Here is a 19,015-nt window from a genome sequence, read left to right on the forward strand (position 1 = left end):
CATGAAGAGCTTGTTCTTCATTTATACAGTATCATTTCCTTAATTCCTCCATTACGTTATGCTGCCATTGCATGCTGCTCTTAAGGCAGAAAGACAGGATTTTAGTAAGGTCTATAAAGTGTGAAGGGGTGGGGGAATGGATCCCACTAGCTCCAAGAGCCACTCCTGATTTGTATGATTGACTGAGTTACTGTGCAACTAAAGCATTCATTTCATCTTCCTCTTTCACTGAATCACAGAGTCACAGAATGGTTGAAGTTGGAAGGACCCTCTGGGGGTCATCTTGATCAAGCAGGGCCACCTAGAGCCAGTTGCCCTGCACCATGTCCAGGTGGATATCTTCAAGGATGGAGACTCTGTAGCCTCCCTGGGCAGCCTGTTTCAGTGTTCAGTCACCCTCATGGTGCAGAGGTATTTCCTGATGTTCAGATGGCACCTCCTGTGTTTCAGTTTGTGCCCATTGCCTCTGGTCCTGTCACTGGGCACCACTGAAAAGAACCTGTCTCTGCCTTTATCACTCCCTCTCTTCCGGGTATTTACAGACATTGATGAGATCCCCTTGAGCCTTCTGTTCTCCATGCTGAGCAGTCCCAACTCTTGTCAGCCTTTCTTAATAGGAGAGATGCTTCAGTCCCTTCCTCATCTTCATGGCCCTTCACTGGATTCTCTCCAGTAACTCCATTGATCATTTTGGAACTGCTCAGTTCATTTCAGAAGTTGTTGTAGTATTTACTTTTTAAGCAGAGGATTATTAGATCATTCCTGAAGATCATCTTTTCTTTTTCTCAAGATACTCTGTATCCAGATTGATGATACAAGGAAAGTAATATATTGTACTTTTTTTTTTTTTTTTTTTTTTAAATTAATGAAAGTATTGAGATCAGTGTTGAGGACTAGCCTGCAGAATACTGCTGTTATCCTCATCATCTTCAGTGTACCTTTTCCTGAATATCCTGTTATCTTCCTGTCAGCCAGTGGCATACTCGCTGTGCAGTTCTTGCACCAATCTCCACTTTTAACTAGTAATCCCCCTGTTGATAACACATCAAATGATTTCTGAAAGATGCAAAGGGAAGTTTACATGTGTTGTGATTTGGCAACAGTTGTTGTGTATCCCTGGTTAAAAAAAGATGTGCTTTTATGTATTGAATGACAACCTGCACAAGGTGTGGCCACTAATCTGGAATTAGGAAGGAAGCCTTGCTGTGCTGGAAAATCAGAGAAAAGGTGCTATGGCCACTGGAACAGAAGAGACAGGATGGTGTGTGGGATTTCTTTTTTCCTCTTTTCTTCTTAAATTATTTCAATAAATATTTTTATTTGTCTTAAAATATATTTCTTTAATTTTTAACGCTTGTGTTCTGCTCCCTTTCCTTTGCATACATATTATTCAGTGTAAAGTGCCTAATATTTTTCAGGGGTTGTCATAAGTAAGAGTCATTAGAAGAAGGTTGTGGATTTTTTGCTTTTTTTGGGTTTTTTTGTTTGTTTGTGTGTGGGTTGGGTTGGGTTTTTTTTACTGCTAGAGCAATAGTTATAATGCAAAGGCTATTCTGGTAGCTGGTTGTGAAGATTTTTCAGCATTATGTTCTTGCTTGGCATTTTGCTTTTCTACTCTGCATCATATATCTTCTTTTAATTCTATAATATCTGTAGCAGCTATCACAGTGGAATGCAATGACATGTTGGATAGAGCATCTAAAAATCAGAATTAAGGTGTATGGATGTGTCAGCTGTTCACCTAGGGTGGCGAGGAAGTCATAGACTCCAGCTGTAAGCCTTGTGTAGCATAGATCAAGATATGGTATAGATCTGCATTTGCAAATGACAAAAAAAGAACTGGGAAGATATGCTCTTTAATCTGCAGGTTTTTTCTGCTTTCCTTTTATTATTGTACATGGATCATGATGATGGTATAGAAAATGTACTAAAAGTTACTGTTGCTCTGCAAAGTCTGCCCCCTGCCCGCACCCCACAGGGATTGTAGAAAACAATGTAAAGAATCTAAGGAAGAAACATAAACGTAATATGATAATGTCACTCAAGTTTATGGAGTTAACATTAGTCTTATATAATTTTGTACACTAACTTACTGACAGTTGCAATTGTATTTTGTATTAGCTCATGTTGTGTAAAGCTTTTTTCCTTAGTCCCACATAACTTCTTATTTAAAGAATCTAAAACAGTATGGTCAACAGTGTTCACATTAAATGCATTTTTAAGAAAGTTGTTCATGACAGGTCTATTAGGATGTAATTACAAACAGATAGTGTTTTTCTTGGAATTATCCTGAAGAAAGAAGAAACCACAAACCCAAACCAAAATGCAAAAAACCCATCATCAGCCTTAAAAGCACTGCTCCTATATCAGTCTAAAAACAAAAACCAGGTGTGTCTATTTGAACTATGCTAACTTCAGTGGATTAGTAAAAATTAACATGAAGTTAACTTCAGGCTTTGATCACGTAACAGATTCCCCATCTGTTCTTTTGTTAAAGGATATACAGTAACAGAAAAACAGTTTTTAATATTTCTAGGACATTTACAGGGTGGAGCTGGATATCTTCACACCTTCCTTTAGTTTGCAAATACTGAGTGTTTCTGTCTGAACTTCTGGGAGGAGTTTTGAGGACCTACATACCAGTTGTGCTAAAACGCTGTAGGTGTTGCAGCTAAATCAAATAAATGCTAACTGTGACACATTACATCCTTTATCACTTTGTACGTGAAATGAAATAAAAACTGAGATTTTTGCTTCAGCACAAAGGTTAAGCAGAGACTGTCACTGAGAACCAAAGTGTATGTGGAGTAGGTGCCCGTCTTTGGAATATCTCTGTAGTTTGATTTTTTTTTTTTTTTTTTTTTTTTTCCCCCCTCCCCCTAGTGGAGGACCAAGTATAAGCAAATACAAGAAGACGCATTTCGTGAACTTTTATGTAACAGTGATTCTAGTTGCTTGGTTTATGAATAAAAAAAAACTTTTAAAAGAGATCATTGTTTTCTAATGTAAATATTTATTTTCATGTCATGTCTCTAGTGGCTTAGTGTAACTTTTTCTTGTTTTCTTTCATGTCTCTTCTCTGTAAGAACGCTTGAGGACAATGTCTACAAGATTGCTCTTTCTTTGGCTCAGCAATACAGTGTTCCACTTTGGGAAGTTTATATGACTCATCTGGAATTTTTATTCACTGACAGTGGGTAAGTTGTCTCCCCTGCAAATACACATACAATTCTGTTACACGGAAATATGTGCTAACATAAGAGAAAATTGAAGTATATTGGGGGTAGAGTTTAATTTGTGCTTCCATATTTCTTGTGTTGTGATAGTTTGGGAATTTTTGTCTTTTCCATGTGAAGCTTTTGTAGCCATCCACGAAAATAGGTATTACAAGCAAGGATAAAAGTCCATATGTGTCTTACTGCTCTTCTAAATGTCCTGGGACTTTTGTTTCAGTGTTTAGATTTCCATGGCTTTGAATTCTTATTGTTCTCTTCTGATAGGAGCTTATCTTTATTTTTACAGTCCTTTGGAACATGTCATGAAGCTTGATAGTTTTTATATAATTATTTTTAAAAAGAGTTTTGCTATTTATTGATCTCTCTTCTACATAATAGCAAAGGAAATAAATATATTGGAGCTTCCCATTCACATTATTCATCTATTCGTGTTAGTTTCAGTTTTTTATAGAAGCACTGTTTTTTACAATATATCTATGGAACTGTTCTAGCCTACAAGGTGACGTCAGACCAGACCTGACATTAGTGGGGGTCATGAGGGGAGGGATGTTTTAGTTTCTATTCAAGACTTGGCTTCAGGGCTTTTTTTTTTTTTAAATCCTTTTTTTTTTTTCTTTTTTTTTTAAACTTTGACATCTTGTCAGTCAGATAAGTACTTCTTGCCCACTGAAAAATGAATAAACCCATTTGATGAAAGACTAAGCTTCGTGCCTGAATAGTGTATTCAGATGACAGTGATGCAGAGCCCCCTGTGTAATACAGCAGCCCTTATCTACTGTTCTGACAGACGTAATCAAATTAGTCTCGTTTTGTTTCAAACTTTAAATTGTGAAAGCAGCTTTAGCTTGCAGCAGTATTTGTACCTCTCTAAACATTAAGTATTAATTAAAAAGCATTACAAAGTTTTATAAAACATGAGGCATAAAAAACAAAGCCTGATAGATATTGGTACAAGATCTGAGAAGATGAAATAACATTCTGAGATTTTCTTTGCTTCCTTCAGAAAACAGAGAAGTCATACCCTCTAAATTTTGATGCTGCTAAATTATTTAGTGCTTTAAACAAAATAGACAGTCAAGATATAAACATGGCAACACTGGGGTGAGTGTGAAAGAGTCAGCTGACTTCTTTGGGACTAGAATATTACCTGAGGTATTTTGCAGTGGTTTTCTATAATTTTCTTTGTTCTTGTCCTCCATGAGTTAGTATTCATGGAATTCTGAAATCACTGAAGTACGAAGTAACAACCTCTTGCCTAATGAAATTCAAAAAAGTCTTGAAAATTGATGTATAATAGCATAATATGCTACTGAGCATGTTTTTGTTGTATCATAATCTCATTTTAAAGTTGATTGACAGCATATGGCCATTACAGTATATTTTAGTCTTGGGATTATGGCATTAATAATGCATGCCTCGTTATGCATTCATTCTGAACTGAAAAGAAGTTTATTCTAAGACTTAATCTCTTTAACTAAATATGCAGTATTTCTATAAGCCACTTTACGTAGGGAGAAGCTCAAAAGAAACACTTAGATAGCTTATATTAACTATTTCTTTGATTACTTGATGTCAAATAAACACCATGTTTTTTTGTTATGTTGTGAATTTGAGTCTGATGAAATTGTTTAAATTTCCATTGAATTTTAAAAAATCTAATCCTAATTGTTTCTTTTGAAGACCTCTGATCAGTTGATTACCAAAAATCTATAAAATGCATTTTATTATTTCAGCAACAGGAAATTTTATGTTTGCCTGTCACAGAATCTTTTATTCCAGAATCTTTCTGAACACCATAATGAATCCTTCTTATCTACTACCAGCCCCCGCCCTCCGCAACCACATGGCAAACCTCTGTACATTCTGTCAATATAATTTAATGTCCATTTAGCCTTTAGCTTGAACTTTGGATGTGGACAGAAAAATATATTCAGATCACACTCTTGAATCAGGTCCAAGTGTCTGTTTTGTCTGATATTAAGAGTGAATGATGCTTTATTTGCATTAATATCATACTGATTGGTAGAACACTTAACAAATAACAAGAATTTAGACAATTAAAATAATGCTTACAAGTTTAACAACCTAACTGTTTCTAGATGAAAAAATAACTCAAAAATAACATTCTCCCTCAGAAATCAGAGAATGATTTTTAAACTGAGAGAAGGTTGTGTTTGTGGTATTTGCTGTAAGAAAATCAACTTTAGGAATGAAACTGAGACATATTTTACTTGGCTATCAGAGAAACACTACCTTACGTATGTCATTTATACTCAAGAAAAATTGATGTTGAAATTCTAATTTAATCAATTTTAAAGGTAGAAGAAAATCAAATGGCATTAGAAGACGTCAGATTTCCAAATGAAATGTACTACCTAACGTGGCATATGTTTGGACTCTGGGGAGACTCAAGGTGGTAGTCATCTATAGGTTACTTCTTTCCTCAGATTTTAGGTAAAACTTTCAGTTGAGAAAGGTATGAACTTAAGATGAGACTTCCTTGATATGCACCCATTTTTCTCCTGGCTGAGGAAAAAAAGGAGTGATTGCATTCAGCTATCTTTTATGTAGTCAGCTGGAGGTGTTTGAATTCATGCTGTGAAAGAGCTAATGTATTCTTTTCAAAAGGGTCAGGAAAAAAATTTCCTGAAGCAGTGAGACTGACTGAGGTCAACCCAAGACTTGCTGATATTTTCATAAGCTTTCATGGATGACAATTTGAGAAGCAACTTGATAAAACTGTCAAATGAAATATGCTAAGCATGAATAATAGTGTCAAGTAGATTAACTAGTGGGCAAGAGCCAATTTTCAGTGATAACATCTCTCAAAGCATGCACAGGTGCTCATCAACTACAGAAAATAGAATGTAATAGATCAGGAGAACTTCTAATCAGGCAATAGGATTTTCTAGCATCATTCAGCCAGAATTTGTTTTTTGGGGTTTTTTTGGGTTTTTTTTGTGTGTGTGATGGGGTTTTTTTTAAATTTTTTTTTTTTTTTAAAAGGCTTCCTGTACACATACTCTGGACATATGTCTATTTCTACATATAGCTGTACTTAGAGATGTGAAATGCTGCTTTGAATCCCAGTTTGGTATTCAGGACCCTTAATCTGCATGTCCAAGTCAACACATCACAAGATCAGGAAATAGAAGAACTTCTTAGCGTTTATTTATGGAGAACAGCAGCTATCTAAATATTTATGAAATATCTGTTGGAGGGCAACTGAGCACCACACAGCTGCTCACTCACCCCTTCCCCCCAGTGCTGGTAAGGAGAAAGTAAAACAAAAGGCTCAGGAATCGAGATAAGGACAGAGAGGGATGATTTACCCATTACAGTTATGGGCAAAAGGTAGACTCGTTTGGGGAAGAAAAAAAGAACATAAATGTAATAGACACTAACAAGAACAACATTTAATGGAATAGGACCGTGAGAAGCATTATCACATCTTGAAAATACCTCCCTCCATCCCTCCCTTCTTCCTGAGTTCAGCTTTGCTCCCGATACCTCTACTGCCTCCCGACCAGTGGGGCAGGGGAAGGGGATGAGGAGTGTGGTCAGTCCTGCTGCTTCTTCTGCTTGTGGGGGTGGAGTGAAATTCTGGCATTCTTCTCCTACTCCGCGTGGCGTGGTCCCCCTCTCACAGGAGACAGTTCTTCATGAACTTTCTCTGACATGAGTCCCTGCCACAGACTGCAGCGTTTCCTTAGGTGCTCCAGCGTTGGTCACCCCCACATGTTGCTGTACTTCCAGCGCCAAACTGCAACAAGGGGGGCTGCTTCTATCCACAGCGTCTCAGCCTTCTTCGGGCGCAGTCACCTGCTCTGGTGTGGGGTCCTCCACAGGCGGCAGGTTGGTGTCTGCTCTACCACAGACCTCCATGGGGGGGGGGGGTGGGGGTGGCCCTGCCGTCTCACCACGGGCTGCAGGGGGGGTGCACTGGTGCACCTCCCCCCACTTCTCCTCCTTTCTTCCACTGACCTCGGTGTTCGCACAGATGTTCTTCTTAACTCCAACTCCTCCTCCCAGGTTCTCGTTCTTAAATACATTATCGCAGGGGTACAGCCACTGTTGCTAATTGGCTCGACCTTGGCACAGAGGCAGGTTTGACTTGGTATGGGGGGAGCTTCAAGAAGCTTCTCACAGGGGGACACTACTGTAGCCCCCTCCCCCACTACTGAAAACCCCTTCTACTTGCTCAAACCCAGGACAATATCTTGCCAAGTTGAAGCTTAAACAAAGGAAAGTATTGTTCTGTCTCCCAAGTGTGCAGTTGAAGTGTCTTTTATGGCATGTCCAGGCCTTTAAAGCCAAAAATTATTTCTAAACACAGGTTAACGACACTGGAAATAGAAGAAAGAGCACAAAGTCTTGGTCTGTTTGAGACTTTGAAAACCAGTCCTGAAACCTTACATGAACACATGGTTAAATATGTTTACCCAAGTATTGAAGGCAGAGATCACCAGCGGTTGCTTTATTATTTTACACTCCTTGAAAATTGTGGTTGCTCGGAAGTGGTGAAGCATGCTGTTAAACCTGAAACTCACATCCGACTCCTGAAAAAATTCAAAGCAGTTGCACCAGGTAGGAGACTTCTTGTTTCTTTTCTTCATAGCTGTGTTTATTATTCAGTTATGTGACTGTTGACGTGATTATGCTTATATAGTTTATACTCTCCAGATAACTTTTTTTCAATGAGCATATCGGATGAATGCAAGTAATTTAGTAGGTTGGTCATATCCTATAGGAGTAAGTTCCTTCTCTTTGTATTACTGGAAATGTAGTTTATTACAGCAGGCAAAAAGTATTTAGGAACAGGTTTCTGTAGGTGATGCAAGTTAAAATTATTGGCACTGGTTCATAGTGAATTTTTAAAGAAAAAATACAGACCTCCTAGAGCAAAATTTTTAACACTGCAAGTTTAACACAAATATTCTCAATGAGCTTAAGGCAGTTTACCTTTCAACAGTCTGAATTACATAATATATTAGGAACATCAAGCATTTTATTTGTTTGTTTTAAAGAGGGTAATCTTATTTTGTGTTTTATCCTTCATGTTACCTTTTGCAGAACTAGAACATTATTTGTGCTACATTATCAGACAATGTCTATAAAAGTGAGCTGCTGGAAAGTACTCTGAGATTTTGAGTACTAGTTTCAGTTTGCTTATTAGTCAATTATTAGCAGTACCTTGATTTTCAGTTGAATAACTCCAAATCCAGTTTCAGAATTAAAAATACACACTGTATGGAATTACCTGCTGTGGGGATGAATTAATTGTTCAATACTGAAACCTCATGTATATCAGACCAGCATGCTGCAGAATTTGGAGAGATTATGCATATGAATTCATGTGTTGCAGGAAGAAAAAAAAAAAGGCAATAATTTTTTGGGGGAGGAGGGATTACCTTCAGTTCTTCAGGTGTGTTTAAACACTCAAGTTCTGTGATGGTTGTCAAAGAAAAATCTGTCAAGCAGTTACTGTTTACCTTCAAAGCTATTTTAAAATGTTGCTCAGAAAAGAAGTCCTAGGACCATGCATCAGACACAAATTAGTCACTTTGTACAGTAAAAAACTAAATCTATTGTATTACACCCTTAATTAAAATTCTCAGTGTTCAGCATAGTTTATAGATGGTAGGCAAGGAACAATATCAAAGTGTTTGTAGAGGTTACAAGTCCTACGTCTACGAAGAAAAACATGGCAATAGAAGTCATTTGTCTTAAGAATTATATGCACAGAGAATAAAATAGTATTGTTGCTAGAAATATTTTGTTATTGCTAGAATAATTTGCAAGAGTTTTTTTCCTGTAGGAACCAAACTAGTTACAGGACTCTTGTATTATATAAGTATTCATGTAAATGTATCTACATGTCCTGTCTCTAGTTGACCTTAGTTTACCTATGGTAGTGCCTTGCATTTTTTCTGAGATAGGTAGTAAGTACGAATTGTTACGTGATCAGAATACATCTTTTTTAATTAATGAGGACTTACGTCTTGAGGTGCATGAGGTTTTCTAGGCTTTATATCAAAAAAATAGTACTGTGTACTGTATACATACTCTTGCTTCTTTGAGAATCAGCTTTTTTAGTTTGTACTGATACGCAGTGTTAAAATATGTTCCAGGGATTGGGAGATTTCACGTGCATCAGGACATCATAAAATCCCAGTGTTACCTGTATACAAACCTGTTTTCCTTCCCAGTCTGTCTGTATGATTGTAAACGAAGATGGAGCAAGGTCTTTCTAGTTCTGCAAATATTGGTTTAGCACTGATTGTTTTACACACAAATGTGGAGTTTGAGTAGATGTAATTTTGAATAATTTTTGTTTTGTTTGCCTCTTTCTCCTTCTGTCATTAGGTCTTAATTACAAAAAGCTAACAGATGAAAGTGAAAACCCTCTGGAAACACTGGAGCCCATCCTTACAAGTCAAAATATCTTATCTATTTCGAAACTGGCTCCCAAGATTCTTAAAAAAGATGGCAGCGTGCTCTCACCAAGCTCTATTTATGCTGTCTGGTTACAAAAACTTTTTTGGAATGGTGATCACCATCTCATTAAAAAAACACCAGAAAGCATGGATGAGTGGCTACATGCATATGATATGTGTTCAAAGTACTTCGATAGACTTGATCCAGATGATATTGTCACTTTTATTGATGAAATTACCTTTTCTTCAAAAGCTGTCACAAAGGTAAGCACATACATTTGAAGAATTTGAGGTCTCAGGTGAGGCGCAGTTGAATGTAGTATCAAGGAGAAAGTTTTAACAAATACTACATTTTTCTTTTTACAGTTTTTAAAGATAAATTCATAAACTTTCCTCTGCCTACCTCTTCTTTTTATGACTGCCAGTATAAAAATATATTTTTATTCAGTTACAGGAGTTAGTTCTGTGGATAAGAAAGTTTATGATGGAACCCCAAAGTCCCTGTATTCTGGTTCAGCAGAGAATAAGATATTCTTCTTGTGTATTTATTTATTTTACATGTGCTCATTCTGAAATTCATTGTGCTGCAGGCTTGTGTTTAGTACCAGGCTTTTGCATTCTGGATGCTCCACAGAGAAGCGTTCTGGCCCAATGCATATGGTTTTTAGGCACTGTAATAATATAAATGATAAACTCTGTCGTAATCTCCATCTGGCTGAAAACCTGTTACTGAAAGAACGTGCTTTCATGTCCATAACGTTTATTACTAGTGCAGTTTCTTTTTGCCCAGTGAAACCTACTTATAAAGATATTTCTAACATGCTTTCTTAAGTATCTTTACTGCCAAGCACAAAAAGAGAAAAGATTTTTTTTAGATATTTTCTTATTAAAAGATCTTAGATGTCTTCTCTAACTTCATCTGAAATGAAAAGATGATAAGGAGGTGTTTTGTGGAGTTTTTTGTGTCTTTATCATCTCTATTCTGGATTGTGCTCATTTTCCAGAGGTTTTTATTCACTGTGTTCAATGAGGTGAATTTCAGTTTGTTCCCTCTTTGGATATTGTTTTAGTGTTCCCATGATATTAGTATAAATTTATGAAAATCAGTCTAACTTCTATCTATACCAGAATTTGGTGGGGGAAAAAAAAAATAATTATTGTTCATTGAAATTCTGGGAAAATGAAAAGCTTTGCTAGCACCAAATTTATGGTTTGATCTGTTTGTCATGCTAGATAAACAGTTTTTATCACTAGTTCCATCAGCTGTCTCTTAAGCCTGTTCAGCATAACTACTGTCTTGTTTAGGTGTTTTGATGTTTTTTATCATCAAAATAATCGTACTGAGTGTTTCATGCTTATCAGGAAAGACTGACACTCATTCTGAGATCTCAGTTGCCAGACCTGACCCTGGGCTGAGGTAGCCAGGGGATAACTATTATCTAGTAAGAAGGAAGTACTGTGTTCGTGTATGGCTGCCACTAGTGACTACTTGAAACTCTTGCTATTAATGTATCTTGGGCATTTTAAGATTATTTCTCATTTATTCCAGATAAATAGCCTCCACTGTGTATGTTTTGAAACACATTGTTTATTTTCTGTTGTTTATTTCTCTTCAGGATTTTAATACAGTTTCTCTACTCTCTTAAGATGAGTAGGAGTAGCAGGAAGGAAATACTGATGGCAGGATTATTGTGGTTCGTGGCCAAGCAGAACTTTGTAGCAGAAATCTATTAGCTTTTCTTCAGTATCTTTCATGGCCAAAGTGTTTGAAACAGTTGGTCAAGTCAGCTGATTTAGTGTGTCCCCTGCACTGGGTTTGAGAACGAAACAGCTGTTTAACCAGCTTGCAACTAGTTTTGCCTCAGGATCCCATCCAATTTTCAAGTGGAAGTGTACAATGAAAAATAATCGTTGTAGAACCTGAGAGCATACTTCTCAGAGATCACTTTCCTCTAACTTTGATCTGAAAAATGCTTCATACGTATAAGTTGCCTTTTGACTTACACCTTCTACTTAAAATTTTGTCCTGTTTTAAGGCTGCACTGGTCATGTGATCACTCTTTTAATCTCTAATTCAGCACTCTTCACAGCCCAGTTATATGGCCGAGTACTTTATTATGTCATTTTCCCATTCTCATAACAGATGCTCATTTCTGTATTTCATGGAAGTGCTCATATTTAATATACGTAAAGGACTGAAAAAAATTATAATCATTATCATGAAAGAATCTGTGCTGTCACTGAGACAGCTTGAGTTTTCTCCCATACAGAAAATTTGTGGAGTTCTTTGAAGTGGACCTTGAGAGGAAGCTTAAAGTGAGATAGTGAAATTAGGGGGGTTTTTTTAGGAGTGCTGAGAGGTGAATTGGCTCCTTCCCTCTTTGCAAAAATGAAAAAAAAAAAAAAGGCAACTACTACACAAACACCACCCCCATCTCACCCCCTCAAAATTTCAAAAGGAGAGGGGAAGAAAGGAAGGGGAAAGAGTAGTCCAGAGAGGTGGTGAAATGCACTCCATCATTATCCTTGTGGGACAGCACCTCCATCTGAAAGCCCCTCTTGGTCAGAAACGGTCAAGAAAAGTCTTGAGTGGTGAGGGGTAATGGAAGGTAAGCAGTGTAGCAGTGTAGGCTACATGAGTTGAACTTCAAGGGTACCATTGCTATTGTCACCTTGTGGGAACTTAGGAAGCAGGCATCAGAGCATCCCCTATGGTTTCAATATATCAACAGTAGTAAGGAGAGGCAGGTGACAGGCCAGCAGAGCAATAGGAAGTTGCGTGTCCCTTGATATGACAGAGAACCTGGGAGCAGAATGTGTAATTCTACAGAAGGGCATGAAAACACAGGGATTTGGTGCTGACTTGTGCGACTTCCTTTTCGTACTGAGAAAGTCAGGAACATGCTGGGCTTTGACAGGGGCCCTCTTCACCTGTCCCCTTCCACTATCTCTTCCCTTTAACTTTCTGATGAGTTGGGCTGGGGGTGACTGAATGAAAAGGTGGATGAATGAGCACTGCTTGGCTGGGCAAAGGAGTTGAGAGAGTGTATAAATTGTAGAAAAGGATGGGGAGTTTGAACTTGCAAAAGGACAACTAACATTGTTACACTGACTTGCAGTTTAAGGTGTGATGAGATTTTTAGGTGGTCTTAGCTCTAAGAGCTCAGAGACGTTTTCTCATGCTTCTTGCAACCAGTAGAAATGAGTTACCACCTGGAAGATGAGATTCCGCAACCTTAAGGCTTCCGAGAGTTGGTGACATTGGGTGGTGGGAACTGTGTGAGCAGAGATGCATCATATTGGGACTTCAGTAAATTGTAGACCCAAAGTAACATGGTTAATGTACTGAATATTCTGTATGAGACAGATCAGACTGCTTCCCAAAATTTAAAATTTTTTTGATCTGCAGCATATCCTATAGGAGATACTTTATAATATTTGAGGCATTAGGGGTGACATCCAGAGTAACCCTTGATGGCTCTAGCAGCTAATTATTCACTGTTTATTTTTTAAAAGTGCCTTTTTTTTGCTAAACTGAATCTACCTAGATTTGAAATTCCACTTATAGATGTTTTGTCTGCTATACTAAAGAGGTAGTCAAAGTTTGCTTCCACAGTCAGACATGAACCAGAGGCCACTTAAACTTGACTTTGATAAACAGAATGGACTGACCTTGGGAAGTTTTCTGCTCTCTTTTTTTTTTTTTTTTGGGGGGGGGGGCGGGGGGTGTGTGCTTTTCTGTTTGTTTGCTTTTTAGTGTGTGTGTAGGTTTGTTTTGTTTCCTTTTTTCCCCAGCTCTTCTGTTATTATCACAACTTTTCTTTGGATGCAGTATATCAGGTAGAGAGATTGATGCAATATTCCTGTGGTGTTTGTGGTAAATGTAACAAGTGAAGTCCTTTATTCTTCATGAGTATCCTCCTCACACACTGAAGTATTGATCCTTTGACCACAGCAGCTCACTGCCGCAAGCAGTGAGAGGGTTCCTGCTTGTGGCACTTCTACTCAGAACGCTTTTAATTCTGGAAAACTATTCAAATTTTTCTGACTAAATAATAATTCAGTCCACTTCCGTAGTGGTAAGCGTAGGCTATTTGCATTGTACGGAACAGATTTCTGTCTAAAAGGGAGATATTTCAAATATCCAGTGGAACTGCAGCTTGTATTTTTGAATGCATTTTGAGTTTGTCTTCTTTTCTTCCACCAGTTCTGTTTGCTTTTAAATAATGCTGACTTAATAGATTCTCAATTATAGTAATGATCATACAAACTTTGTTATCTCGATGATTTCCCATTTATTCCCCTTTGTGTGATCTGTGTGAAGCATTTTAGGTAATTTGGGGATATTTTTATTCCTTTGTTGCCAGCATTTTGTTTGTTGTGCTAGATAGTTATGTTTTCAAAGAACCGTCTGTTTCAGAGCTCAAAGGTTATTGCCCTGATGTTTGTTGATTAACAGTATGCTGAAAAAAAAGCCCAACACAACAAAACCAAAAAAAACCCCACAACTGAAAACAATTACTTTTTTAATGGCTGTTTTCATTATTGAACACCCTACAAATGGGGATGGACACAACATGTTGATTAGGAAGAAAAGACTACAACTTCAGACAGCAAAACTAGAATAAAAAGCAGTGATATCATCAGTTAGGTCTTCTATAGAGGAAGAGAAGTTGAAATTTTCCTTACATGGGCTTTCCTTCACAGCCTTCCATAGGTTTGGCCACATTCACTTAAACTATGGCTGATGACATTTTTTGTTTACTATTTAATCCTTTATAACTTCTTTTCCAACTTCTGATGCAAAGGAAAAACTTTGCTTGCAACTTAATATTTTTAATTGAAAGGTTGAGTCTTCTTTTCTCAAAGTCAGTAATGCTTTTTTGACCATTTTCTTCTTGCTTAAGCAGAAACACGATGTCCGTATTTAGACCACACGCCAAATGGGTGTGGAATGGGAACATGTTACAAATGGGTATTAACCAGCATAATTTTCTCTTTCAATTTTAATGGTTTTAAATGCCATTTTAAATAATTGTATAAAAACCTCAGTTTAAAAAAACCCCCTCAAAGTAGTTCAGTATCTTTTGTCTGTGTGATTGACTTCTTAACGCTGTATAAAATGTTAAGGAGAAAGGGCATGACATTGCATGAAGATGTACAAGAAATGTGTTAATAGTGTTCTTACATAGCATAACTGCATTTAGATGTTACCTTTTGAATTACTTGGCTTTTTTTAATCACTTTTTATCAGTCAGTTTGTCTTGTCTAACCTAGTTTTCTTCATGGGTATTGACAGTACTTCTTTTTCTAATCTCAATACATTTTTAGATACTTAAATCGGCTTCAAGACTGCATAATAGGAAACCTCATGAATCATGTGTTTTCTCTAACTGGTTCCTTAGATGCGTTAGAACTTCTACACTGATATCCAGATGAACTGTACTGCATCTGGCAGGGATGAAGTTAAGTTTCTTCACAGCAGACTCTATGGGGGTGTGCTTTTGATCTGTGACTAAAACAGTGTTGAGAACACACCAGTGTTTTGGCTGTTGCTGAGCTGTGCTTGTACAGTGTCAGAGCTTTCTCTTTTTCTCAGCACCTCAGCCCTGAGTAGGCTGCAGGTAGGCAAAAAGTGGGGAGGGGACACAGCCAGGACAGCTGCCCTGGGCTGGCCAAAGGTACATTCTATGCCATATCATGTCATGCACAGCAGTAACAAACAGGGTTGGAGGGCGTCTTCCAAGATGGTTGTGGCTTGGAGATTGGCTGGGCATTGGTCTGCTTGTGGGAGGTGGTGATTGCATCACTTAGTTTTGGTTTGTTAATTTTTTCCTCTCTCCTTCATGTATTAAACTATCTTTATCTTGATCTACAAGATTTCTTTCTTTTGCTCTTCTTTTTCTCTCCCCCTGTAGGAATTGGGAACCAGTTTTTTTTATTACATAACTGTTTAACCTACTTCTGAATTAACTAATGTAATTTGCTTTCCATTCTAGTATATCTGGTCGGCTTGTGGCTACATGATATTTTGTTGTTGGAATATGACAAGCTGGGATTTAGTGAGAGACAGGAACTGGATCAAACTGTTCCGTCTGAACATCAGGAAACATTTTTCATTATGACTGTGACTGATCACTGACACAGGTTGCTTAGGGAGGTTGTGGAGTCTCCCACATTGGGGATATTCAAAAGCCACCTGGACATGGTCCTAGGCAGCTGGCTCTAGGTGGCACTGTTTGAGCAGGGGGTTTGGACCAGATGCCCTTCAGAGGTCCCTTCCAACCTCAACCATTCTGTGTTTCAGTGTTGCTGGGATCCCAGGCTTGTGTGGCATTAAAAGTAGGGGAGCTGTTTCCATAATCTCAAAAGTTGCATGCTAATCACTGGCAATAAGAGTGGCAGGGTCAACATCTTCATTTGCAAGTGAATGTTACTTGTACAATACTTTATTAAGAAATACATACTCTGAAGGAAATGGGCTTCTGAGATGAGTTTTTACCCTGAGGAGTGAAATCTGTTGAGCTGAAATAGTGTGTGATGTTCCTTGATTTGAAAATGAAAGAAAACAGATTTTTAGAATTTTACATTATGTGTTATAGCCTATAGAATTAAATTTTTTAAAAACTGTAAAAGCTTTTTAAAAAGAAAACTTCACATTCAAAAAAAGATTGAACTAGCCCCTAAGTTACTTTTTTTAAATTGCTGGATATGATACCAAATCTCATTACTGAAGCTGAATAGAAGTATGGAGGATAGCCATTCATGTTTTGGAAGAAAATAACAGAGAAATGGTATGTTGGTAGTGCTGCATTTTGGCACTATACAAATATGAATGCAAAATTAAAATAGCCTTGGGAAGAACCTGTATTTTTTTTTTTAATGCTTTATTCTGTAAGTAATATGGCATCATGACTTCTAAACTGGCAGTATATTCTCACTGTTCTCTAGGATATAACAGTTAGATGGAATACTGAAAATGTTTGCTTTTGAGTCTCTCAATTGCATTTTGAACATTAGAATATACAGTAGAAGAGAAAATGAAATGTGTAGCTGTTTTTATCTTTCATCATGTTTACAAAATACATATCTAAATCCATATATGGTCATTAAATTTTAATGGGATATGAGTATCACCTTTTCCTTGCTTATAATAAAAGCTGATATTGAGACCTTGTTTTTTTGCTTGGTTTTTTGGTTTTGTTGTTTTTATTTTTGTTTTTAATAGAATGGTTTGGTTTGGAAGGGACCTTAAAGATCATCTAGTTTCAACCCCCCTGACATGGGCAGGGACACCTTCCACTAGACCAGATTGCTCAAAGCCCCATCCAACCTGACCTTGAACTCTTCCAGGGAGGGGGCATCCACAACCTCTCTGGGCAACCTGTTCCACCATCTCGCCACTCTCAGAGTGAAGAACTTCTTCCTTACATCTAATCTAAATCTATCCTCTTCTACTTTAAAACCATTACCCCTCATCCTATTGCTGTACTCTCTGATAGAGTCCTTCCCCATCTTTCCTGTAGTCCCCCTTTTAAGAACTGGAAGGCTGCTCTAAGGTCTCTCTGGAGCCTTCTCTTCTCCAGGCTGAACAACCCCAACTCTCTCAGCCTGTCCTCATAAGGAAGGTGCTCCAGCCCCCAATCATCTTTGTGGCCTTCTCTGGACCCGCTCAATAGGTCCATGTCCTCCTTATGTTGGGGGCTCAGAGCTGGACGCAATACTGCAGGTGGGGTCTCACAAGAGTGGAGTTGAGGGGCAGAATCACCTCTCTCGACCTGCTGGCCATGCTTCTCTTGATGCAGCCCAGGATACGGCTGGCTTTCTGGGCTGGAAATGCACATTACTGGCTCAGTTTTCCATCCACTGCTACCCCCAAGTCCTTCTCCACAGGGCTGCTCTCAATCCACTCATCACCCAGTCTGTATTTTTGCTTGGGATTTACTCGACTCATGTGCAGGACCTTGAACTTCATGAAGTTTGCAGGGGCCCACCTCTCAAGCCTGTCAAGGTCCCTCTGGATGGCATCCCTTCCCTCCAGTGTGTCAACTGCACCACACAGCTCAGTGTTGTTGGTAAGCTTGCTGAGGGTGCACTCAATCCCACTGTCTGTGTTGCCGACAAAGATGTTAAACAGTGCTGGTCCCAACACCGACCCCTGAGGAACGGCACTTGTCACTGCTCTCCACTTGGACATTGAGCCATTGACCACAACTCTGTGAGTGGGACCATCCAGCCAATTCCTTATCTACTGAGGAGTCCATCCCTCAAGTCCATGTATCTCCAGTTCAGAGACAAGCATGTCATGTAGGACAGTGTCAGATGCTTTGCGTGAGGCCAGGTAGATGACATCAGTTGCTCTACCCTTATCAATTTTGTTTCAGAGTAACAAAATCATACTTATTACTTTTCATGGGAATGGAGCTGAGTTGTGTTTAGAACTGAGTGGTGAATACTCTTTGTAATTACCCTGTTAATAGTGGTAAGTTTTCTTAGCTCTTACAGTAATGTCCATCCATTTTGCTTTTATCATTAAAAATGTCCTGCAGACCATTAGAGTGGTTTGCTGCAACAGCATGAAAAACCAGGAGTAGACCCTACATCTTTCGCTGTGTGTTTTTGGTGGGGGAAGTATATAAGGTGCAAAACTTTCTGCTAACTAATCTTTATCAAGCTTTCTATGGCTTTACAAGTAGATAGTTAATTCCCGATGTAAACATCATTTTGACTTCCTTATGAACAGTGCTACAGCAGTTAATTTTCCTCTTTCCGTGGTCATTCAGCCTCTTTCCTATTCAATGTGTCGTATAGAGTCAAGCTTTGTTTTCTATTTCTGGTGCTTCATTTCAACTTGAAAATTAAAATTATTTATATGTCTTTGTCCAGTATTGATGTTAAAAGTGCCTAATGCTGTGGGTTTAGGCAGAGGAGACCCCTACCCATTGGAAAGTATATTGCAAGCATCCTTAAAACTGTTCTCGAAGTTATAAACTAACAAATTATACATGAAGTTCTTAAATCGTATTTCAGACTTTGTTTTGGACTTACAGCTGAAGCTGTGCTTTTCGTGACTTAAAAGCACAACAGTTTGCTGCAAGTACTGTCTATATAAAGAGTATTTCCAGCTATACCCTTTTCCAATATACTCTTGGTTTCTAGAAGCCTGGGAATCTGTGAGTGTTGCCCAGGCTCCATTCTGAAGTCCTAAATTCAGTTCTCATACACTGGAATGACCCTTTCATGCTAGATGGAGGGGTAAGGGAAAACTTAATTCACTGTATGTGTGACTCCATTTAAAAATTCAGACTTTGAGAAGTATAATGGGAAAAAAACCCCAGACTT

General features: G+C 38.1%; 1 protein-coding gene across 4 annotated transcripts in view; it reads left to right on the plus strand.

Annotated features, from left to right (window-relative positions):
- The window catches only part of NBAS (NBAS subunit of NRZ tethering complex), a 190,137-nt gene that overhangs the window by 114,345 nt on the left and 56,777 nt on the right, over nucleotides 1-19,015 (plus strand). For all 4 annotated transcript variants that reach the window (XM_074861544.1, XM_074861545.1, XM_074861542.1 and 1 more), the window contains 3 exons: nucleotides 3,087-3,197; nucleotides 7,573-7,823; nucleotides 9,603-9,937. In XM_074861544.1, the coding sequence (XP_074717645.1) occupies nucleotides 3,087-3,197; nucleotides 7,573-7,823; nucleotides 9,603-9,937 (697 nt within the window). The remainder of the gene's footprint in view (nucleotides 1-3,086; nucleotides 3,198-7,572; nucleotides 7,824-9,602; nucleotides 9,938-19,015) is intronic.

Source organism: Strix uralensis, chromosome 3 (assembly GCF_047716275.1).
Source record: "Strix uralensis isolate ZFMK-TIS-50842 chromosome 3, bStrUra1, whole genome shotgun sequence".
Taxonomy (NCBI): domain Eukaryota; kingdom Metazoa; phylum Chordata; class Aves; order Strigiformes; family Strigidae; genus Strix; species Strix uralensis.